The sequence below is a fragment of the Colobus angolensis genome, unplaced genomic scaffold (assembly GCF_000951035.1).
Source record: "Colobus angolensis palliatus isolate OR3802 unplaced genomic scaffold, Cang.pa_1.0 Scaffold349, whole genome shotgun sequence".
NCBI lineage: Eukaryota > Metazoa > Chordata > Mammalia > Primates > Cercopithecidae > Colobus > Colobus angolensis.
The window spans coordinates 65441-82913 of NW_012116810.1; the positions used below are offsets into that span (position 1 = coordinate 65441).

A 17473-nucleotide genomic window follows, 5' to 3' on the forward strand; every position below is an offset into this window, starting at 1 on the left:
ATTTAACATAATCCCAGACTTCTTGGAGGCTTTGTCCATATTTTCTTACTCTTTTTCTTTTGTCTTCGTTGGATTGGGTTAATTCAAAAACCTGGTTTTTGAGCTCTCAAGTTCATTCTTCTACTTGTTCGATTCTATTGCTGAGACTGTCCAGAGCATTTTGCATTTCTATAAATGTGTCCATTGTTTCCTGAAGTTTCATTTTTTATTTATGCTATCTATTTCATTGAATATTTCTTCCTTCAGTTCTTGTATTTTTTTTTTTTTTGAGATGGAGTCCCGCTCTGTCGCCAGACTGGAGTGCAGTGGTGCAACCTCGGCTCACTGCAACCTCCAGCTCCCAGGTTCAAGTGATTCTCCTGCCTCAGCCTCCCGAGTAGCTGGGACTACAGGTGTGCACCACCACGCCAAGCTAATTTTTGTATTTTTAGTAGAGATGGGGTTTCACCATGTTGGCCAGGATGGTCTTGATCTCCTGACCTCATGATCCGCCTGCCTCGGCCTCTCAAGTGCTGGGATTACAGGCGTGAGCCACCGCACCTGGCCCATGTTTCTCTTGGCTCTTTAAATTGTCTCAGCTCCAGGTAAGGTCTCAATCTTCTCCCATAATCTAGACCTTCACGTGCCCCAGTTGGGGATGCGTGTTCGGGGGCGGACAATCTCCCTTTCCCACTTCCACAGCTTGGGCACTCAAAATATTTCGGGTGTCTGCCAGGTCCTGCAGGAGCAGTCCACTTCCTTCAGAGGGTCTCTGGGTTTTCTTGGCTTTCCTAATGTATTCCTGCAGTCATTCTGGAGCAAAAGTTCAAGACGTGAGCCTCCACACACTGCTCTGAGTGGGAGGTGCAATCTAGTCCTGCCTCCTGTCTGCCATGATATCTGGTCTTGTTTTTTAATCCAACTTGCCACTCTACCTTTAATGTGGAACGTTTAGACCATTTACATTCAAGGTTAACATTGAAATGTGAGGTTTTGGCCAGGTGCAGTGGCTCATGCCTGTAATCCCAGCACTTTGGGAGGCTGAGGTGGGCAGATTACCTGAGGTAGGGAGTTCGAGAACAGCCTGACCAACGTGGAGAAACCCCATCTCTACTAAAAATACAAAATTAGCTGGATGTGGTAGCACATGCCTGTAATATCAGCTACTCAGGAGGCTGAGGCAGGAGAATCGCTTGAACCCAGGAGGTGGAGGTTGCGGTGAGCCAAGATCGTGCCATTGCACTCAAGCCTGGGCAACAAGAGCAAAACTCTGTCTCAAAATAAAAGAAATGTGAGGGTTTGATCCTATCATGAAGTCGTTAACTGTTTGTTTTGTAGACTGTATTGTGTAGTTTCTTTATAGGGTCTGTGGGCTATGTACTTAAGTGTGTTTTTGTGGTAGCAGGTATCATTCTTTTGTTTCCATGTTTAGAACTCCCTTAAGGATCTCTTGTAATGTTGGGTCTAGCGGTAATGAATTCTCTTAGTGCTTGCTTGTTTGGAAAACATGTTATTTTTCTTCTGCTTTTGAAGCTTAATTTGTGGGGGGGATATGAAATTCTTGGTTGGAATTTCTTTTCTTTTAGAATGCTGAAAATTGGCTGGGTGCAGTGGCTTACACCTGTAATCTCAGCACCATTTTGGAGGCCAAGGCGGGCAGATTGCTTGAGGTCAGGAGTTTGAGACCAGCCTGGCCAAAATGGTGAAACCTTGTCTCTACTAAAAATATAAAATTTGGCTGGGCATGGTGCCATGTACCTGAAATCCTAGCTACTTGGGAGGCTGAGGCACGAGAATCGCTTGAACCCAAGAGGCAGAGGTTCAGTGAGCCGAGATCATGTCACTGCACTCCAGCCTGGGTGACAGAGCAAGACTTCATCTCAGAAAAAAAAGCATGCTGAAAATAATCCCCCTAGTTTCTCCTAGCTTGTAAAATTTCTACTGAGAAGCACACTGGTAGCCCGATGGGGTTTCCTTTGTATGTAACCTGACCTTTTTCTTTAGCTTTAAGATTTTTTTTTTCTTTTAACATTGACCTTGGACAACCTGGTGAATATATGCCTTGGTGATGATATTCATTTTGTTTGTTATCTCCCAAGTGTTGTCTAGATTTGTATATTATCTCACAGGTGTTGTCTGGATTTGTTGTATCTGGATGTCTATCACTCTAGCAAGATTAGGGAAATTTTTTTGAGTTAGTTCCTCAAATATATTTTCCAGGTTGTTTGCTTTTTCTCCTTCTGTATCATGAATGCTAATAATTTATAGGTTTGATCGCTTTATGTAATCCTGTGTTTCTTAAAGACTTTGTTCAATTTTAAAAGTTCATTTTCCTCTATTTTTGTGTGACTGGGTTAGTTCAAAAGATTAGCCTTCATCCCTTTTTTCTTTTTTCCTTTTGTTTGTCTGTTTTGCAGTGATATGATCACGGCTCACTGCAGCCTTGGACTCCCAGGCTCAGGCGATCCTTTCACCCCAGCCTCCCAGGTAGCTAGAACTATAGGTGCGAGCCACCATACCCAGTTAATTTTTAAATTTCTTTGTAAAAACATGGTCTCTTTATGTTTTCCAGGATGGTCTCAAGTTCCTTGGCTCAAATGATCTTCCTCCCTCAGCCTCCTCAAGTGTTGGGATTATAGGCATGAACCACCATGCCTGGCCTGAAATTCTTTCTTTTGCTTGGTCCAGTCTATTGATAAAGCTTTCAGTTATATTTTGAAATTTCTTAAGTAAACCTTTTTCAGTCCCAGAAGCTCTGATTGATTTCTTTTAAAGATCTTTACCTCTTCTTTTATTTGCTGGATTTCCTTTGAAGCGTGTTAGTATTGATTTTCAATCTTGTCTTGGATCTCTTTGAGCTTCCTTTCAACCCATGCTCTGAGTTGTCATTTCTGAGTGTCCTTTTTGGTTGGGGACCATTGCTGGAGAGCTAGTGTGATCCTTTTGTGGTGGCACTACATTCAGATTTTTCATGGTGCCAGTATTCTTGCACTGGTTTCTTCCCATCTGGAGACACTGGCACTGCTAATTTGTGTGATTATTTTCATACTGGTAGGATTTTTTCTTTCTTTTCTTAAACGTTTTTTTCTTCTTTCCCTTTTCCCTTCTCCTTAGGGGGTGTGAGTGGAAATAATGCTGTGTAGAGTCTTTTGGCTTTGTTTTTATAGTCCTATGCACTTCAGTTGGCAGGTTTTATATTGGGCTGTGTAGTTTGTCCTATAAACCAGTAGAAGGCACTTATGGGTAAGAGCCAGGTGTTGCCAGTGTGACTGGGTATATATTTGATCCTTGTTTACTGGGAGCAGCTCTCTGTTGCCTCAGGCAGTGGGCTGATTTGTGGATTGTATAGTGGTCCGAGTTTCCTGCTTAGCCCTGAGGGGGCAGAGGGCAAGATATGTAGGGCTGGACTGGGCACTTTCACCGCCAGGTCCTCCAATGGCAAGCACAAGCATCAGTGCATAGGGAGACTCCAGTGGGTAGTCACCAAGCACCCAGAGGTGTACCTGGGTGTGGCGCTGGGAGACCTCCTTGGCCCTAAGTTCTCTGCACAGGGATGGGCAGCAGCTTAAATTCCTAATCCTGAAGAGTAGGTGCTTCAGATGACTGGACATCTGCCTGGGCATGAAGTGGAGAGGGTCCCCCTGACCCCACCACCACTAAGATGTCTGCGGAGGAGGGTTGGGGTGATTTAAGCTGCTGAACCAGGCAAGCAGGTGCTCTGAATGCCTGGAGATATGCCTGGGCATGAAGCAGGGAGGGCCTCCCTGTACCCAGATCTCTTCATAGGAAGAGTGGCATGGCCCAAGATGCCAGTTTGGGCAAATAGGTACTTTGAATATCTGAAGATCTTCTTGGGCAATGGAGTGGAAGGGCCCTGTTGCACCATAATCTATCTACAGAAGGATGGAGCGGTCCAGGCTGCTGATCCAGGTGAGTGGGTGCTCTGAATGCCTGGGAGATCTGTCTGAGTATGAAGCAGAGAGGGCCTCCCTACACTAGGATCTCTGTACAGGAAGGGTGAGGCAGATCAGGCTGCTGATTCAGGTGAGCAGATGCTCTGAATGCCTGGGAGATCTGTCTGAGTGTGAAGCAGAGAGGGCCTCCCTACACTAGGATCTCTGCACAGGAAGGGTAAGGCAGATCAGGCTGCTGATTCAGGTGAGCAGATGCTCTGAATGCCTGGAGATTTTGCCTGGGCCTGGAGCAGAGACGGCCCCCCTGCACAGAATCTCTGTACAGGAAAAGTGAGGCAACTCAATCTGCTAGTCCATGTGAGCAGGTGCATCAGATACCTGGATATCTGTCTCCATGTGGAGTGGAGAGGGCCCCACTATACCACAATCTATGCACAGGAAGGGTAAGGCAGCTCAGACTGTGGATGCAGGTGAGGGAGTGCTCTGAATACCTCTAGATCTGCCTACGTGTGGAGCAGAGAGGCCTCCCCTGTGCCATAATCTATATCCATGAAGGGTGAGGTGGTTCAGCTTGCTTGTCCAGGCAAACAGTTGCTCCAAATGCCTGGATTTTTGCCAGGGAGTAGAGCAGAGAGGGCCCTGCTGCACCACATTCTCAGAGGAACAGGCTGTGGCAACCAGCCATGACACATGCAGACCAGTTCCAGGTTGCCAACCTGGATCTGGCTCCAAATCTGGTTGTCCAGGAGAAACTACAGCCATGGCAGCTCTCCTCTCATTCTAGACCTCCAGTGGAGGAGAGCACAATCCCAGCACCTAGTGCTGAGGCACTAACTACAGTGTGGCTGTGAAGACCCCTGTCCTGCTCCAGAGCCAGATGCCTATGTGACCATGCTGCTGGGTTGCCAAAGAATGGTTGACTTGTATGCACCCACATTTAAAATGGTGTTCTGTTCTCCGTCCTGGGTCTGGGAAATGCCAGTAGCTTTTCCCAGTGTCTGTCCCTCACAGCATCTCCAAACCAGCCTGTCCCCAAGTTAGATCCAGGTCTTGGAAGAAACAAAGTACTCTTTCTTGACCTGGGTTGCTCAGATCCCCAGTGGAAAAGTGAGTCACAGAGGGAGGCTTTCTGACTGTCTTGCATACTTGGGCTTCCCTCACTTTTATCAATTGGATGCCATCATAGGGGCTGTTTGTGTTTGTGTCTTCCTTGGATCTGGGGTGTCCGTCACGATTCCACTGGATTCCTGTTTTCCTTTGTGAATTAAAGCTCTCAGAATTGACCTTTGTACACTATCTTGCTATTTCCAAGAGAATGAGGCCCACTAAAAGCCTCTAATCTGCCATCTTGGAAATAAAAAAGGATTTAGAATATAATCTTAATTGAGAAAGCAGTGGCAGGGTTTGAGAGGATTGACTCCAATTTTGAAAGTTCTGCTTGTGGGTAAGATGCATCAAACAGCATCACATGCTATAGAGAAATCTTTTGGGAAGGAATAATTAATTGATGTGGCAAACTTCGTTGTTGTCTTATTTTAAGAAATTTCCACAGCTACCCCAACATTTTGCTACCACCACACTGATCAGGAGGAAGTTATTAACATAGAGGCAATACTCTCCACCAGCAAAAAGATTTTGACTCGTTGTAGGCTCAGATGATCATTGGCATTTTTAGCAATAAAATGTTTAAAATCTTCTTTATTTTTGATTTTTATGGGTACATAGTAGGTGTATATATTGGATACATGAGATATTTTGATACAGGCATATAATGCATAACAGTCATCAGGGAATAGTGGGTATCCTTCACCTCAAACATTATTTTTATGTTAAGGTATATATATATTTTTTCAGACATAATGCTATTATATATGTAATAGACTACAGTATAGTGTAAACATTTATATGTCCTGGGAAAACAAACATTTTTGTGTTATTTGCTTTATTGTGGTATTTGCTTTATTGTTGTGGTCTGAAACCGAACCTGCAGTATCTCTGAGATATGCCTATATGTCTTTCCTGTGACTACTTTTAGTATTTTTTCTCTATACAAAATTTATACCTATACAAATTGCTGATGTTCAGCAATTTTATCATAATATATCTTGGCTCTCTCTCTCGCCTTCTCTCTCTCTCTTTGTGTTTTATCTTTTCAAATTTATTGAATTTGATGCATCTGTGTGGGTTTATGGTTTACATAAAATTTGGAAAATGTTTCTCCTTATTTCCCTCCTTCCTTGCCTTACTTTTCTTTCCTTACTTCCCATCCCGTTTGTTTGTTTTTCATGTGGGACTCAGGCTTTTTGTTTCTTCCTTTATTTAAATAACATTTTTTCCTTTTCAAATGATTCATCTTTTGTGCTGCACTGTCTAATCTCCTTTTAATCTTATTCAACACAAATTTTGTTTCAGATATATATATTTTTTAGCAGATAAAGGTGTGTTTTATTTTAATGATTGATCTGTATAATCACCAAGACCACTATGTACAGACAAGAAAAGGGAAGCTTTATTTCCTCATCTCTTTCTCCTTGGACAAAGTCTTGATGCTGTCTTCCCTCTTTGCCTGGAGGCGCTCTTCATGATACTTGCATGCTTCCTTGATCTTAGACCAGCAGGCCTCTGCCTGGTCAGCCAGGAGCATCTTGTGGGCCTGTGTGCCTTCAGCGGGTAGATGTGTTCCATGAGAATCTGCCTGTTTTTGAACACACTCTCTTTTACCTTCAGGTACAGGCTGTGATACATGTGGCGATCAGTCTTTTTAGATTCACAGTATCTTTGAGCAGCTGACACAGAATTCCTGTTCTCCTCACCCAAGTTATCTTCTCTGGCATTTGAGCATTGGCTGTACCCTTTTTGCTTACCTGTGTCCATGTACCTGCCCTTCTGGCAGGCCAAGGTGCTTTTCTGGCAGTGAGCCCAGGAACGGGCAGTCACAGACTTACGGATAATCAGCCCATCTTTGATCAGCTTCTGGATGTGCTGACAGGAGTTGGCATGGCAGATTTCATTGGTCTCATTGGTGTCCGGCCAGATCTTTTTGCCACAGCAGAGGATGCTAGAGGCAAGCCTCTTCTGAAGCCTTGAACATACTCACAGCGTCTGCTGCAGCAACAAAAGCAAATATTTTATCTTTTATCTGTTAAATTTCCATTTATCTTTCCCTCACCTTCCATTTCCTTTAACATCTGTGAGTATGTGAAAGTATATTCATAAGAGCTTTTTATAAGATATTTATCAATTTCACTGCCTCTGTTGTTTCTGGGTCTGTTTTATTGGCTAATTTTTCTCTTTATGAGTTATAGTTCCTGGTTACTCATAGGTTTAATAATTTTTGATTTTTTTTTGACATTGTTAATTTTACGTTTGTGAATGTCGAATTTTGTTTTGCTTAAGAAGTTACGGACTCGTTCTGGTAGGCAGTTAAGTAAGTTGTCTTGTGGTTTGGCTTGATGCTTTTGAGGTTAGTTTTTAAGCTACTCTAGGGAGAATCTGGGATATCCTTTATCTTTTGGTAATATAATCTCCTTTCTAAAATAATGCTGTTCTGAGTTCTTTTCTGAGTGACCTTTATATTCATGGAGTTCTTTCAACTCTGGATAGTGGGAAAGATTCCCTGCCTTGTGATATGTCTGGGAATTTTGCTTCTTATTGCTCCCTGATTGTTTTTTTCCCCTTAAGAAACTGGTTTTGCTGGGCTTTGAGGAATGTTTTGTAAGCTTGAGCAGACTGGCATTTCATGGAAACCTCTAGATAGATTGCTGAACCTTTTCTCTGCATAGCTCCCTTCTCCTGATACTCTGTAATGGAAGTTCTATTTGCCTTGATTCCTCACCAAACTCTAAGCTCTATTTCTTCAACTCAGCAAAATTGCTGAGTTCTGTTTGAATTCTTCTTTTCCTGTGCTACAGTCTGATGACATAGCCTCTAGATCTAAAGCCTGGGTGATGGCAGGGCTCATCTTATTTCTTCTCCTTCTCTTGGGGACCTACAGTATATCCAGTTCTGGAATACCTGAAAGCCAGCATCTGAAAACAGTTTCTTATATTTTGTTGAGTTTTGTAGCTATTTACAGCTGACAGATAATTCTGCTTCCTGTCACACCTGGTGGCTAGAAGTGGAAGTTCTACAATGGATACTTAAACTTTGAAGCTGCTTGAACTTTTGGTAGCTTTTGATGTAGCCAGATATTACCTTCTTGTGCTTCTTGACCTCATTTCTTAAATATTGGTGTTTCCTTAATATGTGTTTTGTGTTTGACTCTTATTTTTTCTTAGACATTTTCTTGATGATTTTGTCTCTTCTGAAGGCTTTGAGCTATGTGCTGATGACACCAAGAATTATATTTCTAGTTCAAATCTCTCCTGAGATTTGTAAATCCAGTTGCTTACTGGAAATCTACTTTTAGATGACTAGAATTGAGTCCATCTTGTTCCCCTCCAGACTGTTTTTTTTTTCCTGTGTTTCCTACCTTAGTAAATGGCATTACTGTCCACTCATTTGCAAAAACAAAATAATGACATTTTTTGTATGGCAGAAAATCAAATAGACGGCACAATTAAAAATAAGTGAAGTCAAAATCCAAATGAAAATGTTTTTAATCTCAAAAAAAGGACTAGTTTCCTTTGTATACAGATAAGAAAAGGGCTGAAAACCCAGTGGAAAAATGATTAAAGAACAAGTAGGTGATTTTAGTTTCTTAATCATACTGAAAAGATGGTCAGCTTCACTCATAATACAAGTTAAGTGTATACTGAGCTAATAAGTTTTCATCACAGATTGGCTAAAATCCAAATAATTTCATTAAATACCCTATTGGTGAAACTGTGGGAAAGAAGGGCTCTAATATATTGCTTGTTGGAGAATAAATTGGTACAAACTCTATGAAGGACAACTTGCTGAAATCAGTATATGTGTATATATATTTATAGAACATACAAGTATAATAGGTAAAATGTACCATAATGTAATCAATAATTTTAATAATTACCATATAGTTATTACAATAGTGATCTTATACTACATTATTAAAATTATATTATTACATGATTATATACTTATTTGTCAGTATATCTACTTTTATATTGCTGTGTGTGTGTGTATGAATGTGTCTGTGTTCTCAGTTTCATTTCTGGGAATTTATTCCACATATATTCTAGCACATGTATTAATTGACTTATACATAAGGTTACTCATTGCTGCATTGTTTATCGTATCAAAAGAGAACCTGGATGTCCATAAGCAAAAGACTGGGCAAGTAAGATATGCTATATCTCTGTAATTGAATAGGATGCAGCTGTAAAAAAGAACAGTGATGCTTTATACAGGTTGAGAATTCCTTATCTGAGATGCTTGGGACCAAAAGTGTTTCAGATATCTGAATTTTTTTTTTTGTATTTTGGAGTATTTGCATATACATAATGAGATATCTTGGGGCTGGGACCCAAGGCCAAACATGAAATTTGTTTTGTATCTGCATTATACGCATAGCCTGTAGGTAATGTTATACAATATTTTAAGTAATTTTCTGCATGAAACAAAGTTTGCATACATTGAACCATCAAAAAGCAAAGGTGTCACTATCTCAGCCACCCATGTGGACAGTCTGTGGGGTTGTTGGGCATCACCATCATTTCTGACTCTGAATTTACATGCTACTGATAAGAAATCATTTTCTTATACTTGCTCATGCATAAGTACTTAACTGTAAAAAACATGGCATAACATTAATACAGTGGAAAAAAAATATATTCAGGGTAATGAAGCAGCACAGTAGCATTACCAGAATACCTGTATCAGCTTTTAAACAACAGGAACAACAAACAACGGCAGGCTTTTAGTTTTTACTTATGACGCTGATTTTTGATTGAAAGGTTACTGCTATACACTGTGTGGGCTTTTTTTTTTTTTTTTTTAGGTGAGAAGAAACATCAGAAGCAGCTGAGGGACCAGGAAATAGGTCCGCTAGGGATAAGGAAACATTCTGCTGGATGGCTTTTTAAAATGTTTCCTCTAGAATCATCTGCCTCATTAACAATGGCTTTTGTCTTAGAAGTCTCTCTTTGATGTTATAAACTGACGTGATTTCTTGTTCTGTTAAGAATGCATTCTGCTTTAGTCCTAAAATAACCGCATCACACCATGTTGTCTTCTGGCACTTTTTCTGCAATGTTAACATCTTCTTCATTGTTACTGCTACTACTACCATAACCTTGATTCAGAACCACTTCTGCTATTTCTTTTTTCTTTTTTTGAGATAGGGTCTAACTCTGCCACCCAGGCTGGAGTGCCATAGCGTGATCTCAGCTCACTGCAACCTCCACCTCCTAGGCTCAGTCTCCCAAGTAGCTGGGACCACAGGCATGTGCCACCATGCCCACCAAACATTTGGTATTTTTTAATAGAGACAGTGTTTCGCTGTTTGCCCAGGCTGGTCTTGAACTCCTGAGCTCAAGCGATACGCCTCCCTTGGCCTCCCAAAGTGTTGGAATACAGGCATGAGCCACTGCGCCCCGCCCATTTCTGCTATTTTACCATTGGTCAATGAATGAGCAACTGTAGACTCACTATCAATGTTAAAAACTTATTTGATATCCATTTCTTCCAATTTACTGACAGACTCTGAAGGTATGTTTTTTTGCATATGTAAGAAAGTCAAACATCTTTTTATTTTTATTTATTATTGTTTTTTAAATTTTTAATTAATTTTATTTTTTTGAGACAGAGTCTTGCTGTGTTGCCCAGGCTGGAGTGCAGAGGCGCAATCTCGGCTCACTGCAAGCTCCGTCTCCCGGATTCATGCCATTCTCCTGCCTCAGCCTCCCAAGTAGCTGGCACTACAGGCGCCCACCACCATGCCTGCTTATTTTTTGTATTTTTAGGAGAGATGAGGTTTCACCATTTTAGCCAGGATGGTCTCGATCTCCTGGTGATCCACCAGTCTTGGCCTCCCAAAGTGCTGGGATTACAGTCATGAGCCACCGCGCCCGGCCTTTTTTTTTTTTTTTTAATCTTGACATACAGAATCCTTCAAAGTCACTGCCTTGTTCATCAGCATTACTGAACATAGTTGCAAGCTAGAGATTGTGTCAGGTATGCATAACTGTGTCTTTAGATACTGTGTTCCAGTCATTGACAATAGCATATACAACATTCTAAATGCTAAACTGCTTTTGAAAACCTTACACGCTCATATGTGTGTTCACTGCTGCAGGTAGGCTGTTCAAGAAAGTGTTTTTATATTTATTCTTTATTGATCTGAGGATACCCTGCTCACTTGCTGAATTAATGAAGTCACATTTGGGGGAAAGTACATGGAATAAACATTATTTTTAATGAGATTTTTCAGCTGGAGGATGAGCAGAACAGTTGTCAAGGAATAACAAAATCTTGTAGTCATCATCCAGTCCAGCTTCCCTGCAGCAAACCTGAACCACTGCTACAAAATGTTTGTGAAACCAATCAGAAAAGATGTCCCTGGTGACCCATGCCTTTTTGTTAGTCTAATAATGAACCCAGTCTTTCCCACACAGCAGGTTTACACTTAGTGTGCCTTCTGTATTAGCACCTCCCAGCACAGTTACTCTGTCCATGGCATTCTTATCCTGTAGGGGCTGTAGTCAGAGTCTTTCTCGGGAACTAACACCAAACTGTGATGTTTCATCAGCATTATAGACTTGTTCTAGTGTCAGATTTTCATCAGTGATGGCCTTGGCAAACTTGTCAATGAATTTTTCTGCTTTTTCATGATCAGCAGTTGCTTTATCACCACAAATCTTTAAAAATTTAATATTGTGTCTTAAATTTCTGCAATCAGCCTGTTGAATATTCATAGTTCCCTTCAATTTTCAGTTCATCGTGATATATCTTTGCTTGTTTCATGAGCACCATACCATTAAGTAGTATGTTTTCTCTGCCATGCTGACAGATTTACTCTTTCAGTATACATTTGAGATCTTCATTTTGGTTTTCTGCAATTAAAAAAAATTTTTCATTAACTTCTGTTCATTGACGCTTCAGCATAGAACTTCAACAATTTATCCTTCTGTTTCTTCAGATTGTTTATGGTGGTCATTCCAACACCATGCTCTTTTGTAAGACATTTCCCACACTGCTGTCCAGTTTAGCCAGCAGCTTGACTTTTTGTGCTAGAGATAAGCATAAATGCTTCCTGTTTTTCTGTCACTTACTCAGATTTTCAACATTGTCTTTATGCCACAAAGCAGAGAATAAGAAAAAAAAACCCACAGTGAGTAATGCACAGTCTTGGCTCCATGTGGGGCATCGTGGGGAACCTGTCATTGGTGCATCTGGCCTGTACCTGTGCCGTTTTATTACCCTTCTTTGGATGTGCTTAGGTGGGAGAATCTGTGCATGCATGGAAAAGATATGTCGGAGCTGAAACGGGCTGGGGAGGATCTTTTTTCCTTAAATTGTGTTATGTGCTTACAGTTTGACTGTGACTCATTACATGAGGTCAGGTGTGGAATTTTCCATTGTCAGTATCATGTTGGTGCTCCAAAAATTTCAGATCTTGGAGCATTTTGGATTTCAGATTTTTGGATTATGGATGGTTAACCTGTATGGAAAGCTCTCTAACATAGTTTTGTCAAGTGGAAACAGTAGACAACATAACAATATTTATAAAGAAGGGTGTGTATGTGCTTCTTATATATTCAAAGAGGAGAAATTAAGAATATGTATTCATATTTATGTAAAGGTTTCACAAAAAACTAATAAAAGTGATTATTTTTGGAGGTGTTGCTGGGCACATGAGGAACAGGGCTTGAAAGGAGAACGTTTACTATATATGTTTTTATATTGTTATAGTCTTCTGAATATGTTAAAATAAAATTAAAAACTTTGTAAAATTTTAAAAATTAAAAATTTTGTAAAAGGTCTTTAAAGAAAATATTTTCTTTCTTCTTTCTTTTTTAAATCAGTAAACTAAAAAAGCTGAGTGAAGACAGTTTGACTAAGCAGCCTGAAGAAGTTTTTGATGTATTAGAGAAGCTTGGAGAAGGGTAAGTACAAAAAATATGAAAGCATCTAAATAATTTCAGAATAATTTTTTTTTTTTTTTTTGAGAAGGAGTCTCGCTGTGCCGCCTAGGCTGGAGTGCAGTGGCCGGATCTCAGCTCACTGCAAGCTCTGCCTCCCGGGTTTATGCCATTCTCCTGCCTCAGCCTCCTGAGTAGCTGGGACTGCAGGCGCCCACCACCTCGCCCGGCTAGTTTTTTTGTATTTTTTAGTAGAGACGGAGTTTCACTGGGTTAGCCAGGATGGTCTCGATCTCCTGACCTTGTGATCCGCCCGTCTCGGCCTCCCAAAGTGCTGAGATTACAGGCTTGAGCCACCGCGCCCGGCCTAATTTCAGAACAATTTAAAAAATATTATATGATATTAATCTTTCAACTAGAGTATATTTGTATGAATTGAATAGTATTTGGTAGTAATTAAATTTGGCAGGTGATACTGAATTTTAAAGATTAGTTTGTGCTAAATCTGGTAATAGTGTTTTTTCAGAGAAAGTAGGCCATATATATAAGCGAAAAGCAAGAAATGTGCTGTGAAATGATTTTCAAGAGATTTGTTAGTTCATCCCTTATGGCATTCTTATTATATGCTTGAAGGTTTTGACTTTGTTAGGCAAGCGAACATAAGGCCATCCTTTTAGATCTTGGGGCTCATTTTATTTTGGAAAGGGTAAGTAGTTGATATTACAAGAATATCTTAGTGAGGAAAACAGTTTGTATAGGCAGAAGAATAGTTGACATGGTTTCAAAATAATAGTAGAGAAATATGTCTTGGTTTGAGCAGAGAGAAAGGTAGGGAGCATTTAATGGAATGACAAAGTATAGGAGAACTTCCAAAATAATAAAGACACAAAACAGAATTAAAAGAAGCTTATAGATCAGCAAGAACAAAGACAAGGAAATAGAGAAAATAAAAAGGTAAAATAATAAGGTAGGCCAGGCGCGGTGGCTCACGCCTGTAATCTCAGCACTTTGGGAGGCTGAAGTGGGTGGATCACTTGAGGTCGGGAGTTGGAGACTAGCCTGACCAACATGGAAAAACCCCATCTCTACTAAAAATACAAAATTAGCTGGGTGTGGTAGCAGGCGCCTGTAATCGCAGCTACTCAGGAAGCTGAGGCAGGAGAATCACTTGAACCTGGAAGGTGAAGATTGCGGTGAGCCAAGATCACGTCATTGCACTCCAGCCTGGGTAACACAAGCAAAGCTCCATCTCAAAAAAAAGAAAAATAAAAAATAATAATAAGCTAAACATGATGGAAGGAATAAAATCAAGTGTATTTTTCAGTAAATGTTAATTCTCCCATTAAAAGACAAACTGTTAGAGTAAGTGAGCATGTGAAACCTACCTATATTTTGTCTATAGGAGGTGCAAGTAAAACAAATAATGGAAATATAAGGCTATTTATTTATTATTAATAGAGATGGGATCTTGCTATGTTACCCAGGCTGGTCTTCAACTCCTGGCCTCAAGTGATGCTTCTTCCTTGGCCTCCCAAATTGTTAGGATTATAGATGTGGGCCACTGTGCATAGCTTATAAGGATATTTCTTATAAAAAATATTATGTAAGAGATGAATGTACAAATAAAAAAACAAAGTAATAGTAGCAATTTTTATATTAGATACATTAAAGTTTAAAAGATTTCAACTAAATAAAGAGGTATATTAGGTAGCGATGTCAAAGACAATTTATAACAAAACATGTCAGACAACATGGCAGCTAAATTTATGACAGAAAAGCTATTAGTGATGTCAGAGGCATCTAATAAAAGTATAATTGTATGGGAGATTTCAGTGTATCTCTTTTAGAATTGGACAGATATAACAGAAAAAAGAGAAAGGACATGGGGTTAACATGATGATGAATAAACTTAATTTTATAGAAATGTAAATATATATAAAGTAAAAATATATAAAGTACCTGTACGTCTATATAACTATACATATATATTTCTTGCAGACCTGCTTTTTTGGTATATGTTCAAGGACCATTGATAAAAGAAAAGTTACAAATTCTAAAAAATAAGGGATTTTTACTGGTCACATTTTCTGATTGTATTAAGCTGTTCTTGTGTTGTTATAAGAAAAATACCTGAGGCTGGGTAATTTATAAAGAAAAACTTAATTGGCTCACAGTTCTGCAGACACTACAAAAAGCACGGTGCCAGCATCTGCTTCTGGTGAGGGCTTCAGGAAGGTTACAGTCATGGAAGAAGGCAGAGGGGGAGCACATGTCTCACATGGTGAGACCAGGAGCAAGATAGGGCAGGGGAGGTGCCAGAGTTTTATTTTTTTTATTTTTAAATTTTTTTGAGACAGAGTTTCTCTCTCGTCATCCAGCCTGGAGTGCAATGGCACGATCTTGGCTCACTGCAATGTCCTCCTGGGTTCAAGGGATTCTCTTGCCTCAACCTCCTGAGTAGCTGGGATTACAGGCGCCTGCCACCATGCCCAGCTAATTTTCATATTTTTAGTAGAGATGAGGTTTCATAATATTGGCCAGGCTGGTCTTGAACTCCTGACCTCGGGTGATCTGCCCACCTCGGCCTTCCAGTGTTGGGATGACAGGCGTAAGCCACTGTACCCGGCCTGTCACACCGTTTTAAACAAGCACATCCTGTGAGAATTCACTTACCATCTCAAGGACACCAACAAGCCATGAGGAAACTGCCCCTATGACCCAAACGTCTCCTAACAGGTTCCACCTCCAACATTGGGGATTACATTTCTTTTTTTTTGAGATGGAGTCTCACTCTGTCGCCCAGGCTGGAGTGCAGTGGCCGAATCTCAGCTCACTGCAAGCTCCGCCTCCCGGGTTCACGCCATTCTCCTGCCTCAGCCTCCCGAGTAGCTGGGAGTACAGGCGCCCGCCACCTCTCCCGGCTAGTTTTTTGTATTTTTTTAGTACAGATGGGGTTTCACTGTGTTAGTCAGGATGGTCTCGATCTCCTGACCTCGTGATCCGCCCATCTCGGCCTCCCAAAGTGCTGGGATTATAGGCTTTACATTTCAAAATGAGTTTTGGGGGGGACAAATATGCAAACCATATCACTGATTATACTCACTAAATTAGAAATAAGTAGTTATAATATGACAAAATCCACACCAACTGGAAATTAGGAAACATAATCTGAAGTAACTTGTTGATTGAAGAGGATATTATAAATTACGAAACACTGAAAAGGAGAACACATTGTGCCAATATCTGTGGAATACAGCAAAACTAATTAAGAGAAAAGTTTTAGTTCTAAATTCATTCATTACTAAAGAAGAAAGGCAAAAAATAAACTTAGTGCTTAAAGAACTTAGAAAAATTATGAAACATACCAAAAGAAACTGAAGATTGAATTAAAGAAAAAGCTGAAATTAATGAGATAGAAAAAAAATTAGAAATGAAAAATATGAAGCAGGCGCAGTGCCTTACGCGCTGTAATCCCAGCATTTTGGGAGGCCGAGGTGGGTGGATCACTTGAGGTCTGGAGTTTGAGACCAGCTTGACCAATATGGTGAAACCCCATCTCTACTAAAAATACAAAAATTAGCCGAGCGTGATGGCATGTGCCTGTAACCCCAGCTACTTGGAAGGCTGAGACAGGAGAATTGCTTGAACCCAGGAGGTGTAGGTTGCAGTGAGTCAAGATTGTGCCACTGCACTCCAGCCTGGGTGACAGAGCGTGACTCTGTCTCAAAAAAAAAAAAAAGATAAATATATATATGTTTATACATACATAAGCTTTCGAAGAGATCAGTAAAATAGTTAAACCTCTTACAATGTTGACTAAAGAAAATAGAGCGAAAATACAGCTGATGTGGAATAAGAAGGAAGATACAGCCAGTGATAGAGAAATGATTAACTGTTAATTATAAAGGTACCAACTCACAGCATATTATTTACAATAGACAAAATGTGGAAACAACTCAAATGTCCATCTACTATCCCAGATGAATAAACAAAATGTGATATGTCTGTACAAGTGACCTTTTAGCCATGAAAAGGAGTGAAGTACTGGTACATGTTACAGTGTAGCTGGATTTACAAAATATTATGCTAAGTGAAGGAGGAAGCCAGATATAAAAGGTCACATATTGTATGATTTCATTTGTATGAAGTATCTAGAATAGATAAATCTATAGAGACAGAAAGCAGATTCTATATATTTTGGAACATACAGATAACGTTTACACAGCACTGTGAACCCACTAAATGCCATTGAATAGTACACTTTAAAATAGTGAATTTTATGTTGTATGTATTTCACCTCCTCCCCTCCAGAAAGGTTCCAAGTATGTTTTATACACTGTTCAAAGGACAGTTAATTATAGCTTTTTTAAAAAAAATGAAGCTGGTGTAACTTTAATATTGATATCCAGATGTACAATAAAAGAAAACTGTAATTCAGCCTTGCTTTGTTACTCATTATGGTAACTGTTCCCAGCTTGTCTCAGGTGAATAGATGTTGCCACTTCTCTTGTGTTGGGATCCTGTTATCTATTAAACTCAAGGAGCCAGTTTCACTGTTGGCATATTTGTCATCTTTCCCCT

General features: G+C 40.1%; 1 protein-coding gene and 1 pseudogene across 1 annotated transcript in view; one reads left to right on the forward strand and one right to left on the reverse strand.

Annotated features, from left to right (window-relative positions):
- Positions 1–6402: 6402 nt before the first annotated feature.
- On the reverse strand, positions 6403–8110 carry LOC105519404 (annotated as a pseudogene).
- A 4720-nt stretch (positions 8111–12830) lies between these two features.
- The window catches only part of STK3 (serine/threonine kinase 3), a gene marked incomplete at its 5' end in the record, with an annotated part of 303446 nt that continues 298803 nt past the window's right edge, over positions 12831–17473 (forward strand). The window contains one exon of the mRNA XM_011952746.1: positions 12831–12916. Coding sequence (XP_011808136.1) covers positions 12831–12916 — 86 coding nt within the window. The remainder of the gene's footprint in view (positions 12917–17473) is intronic.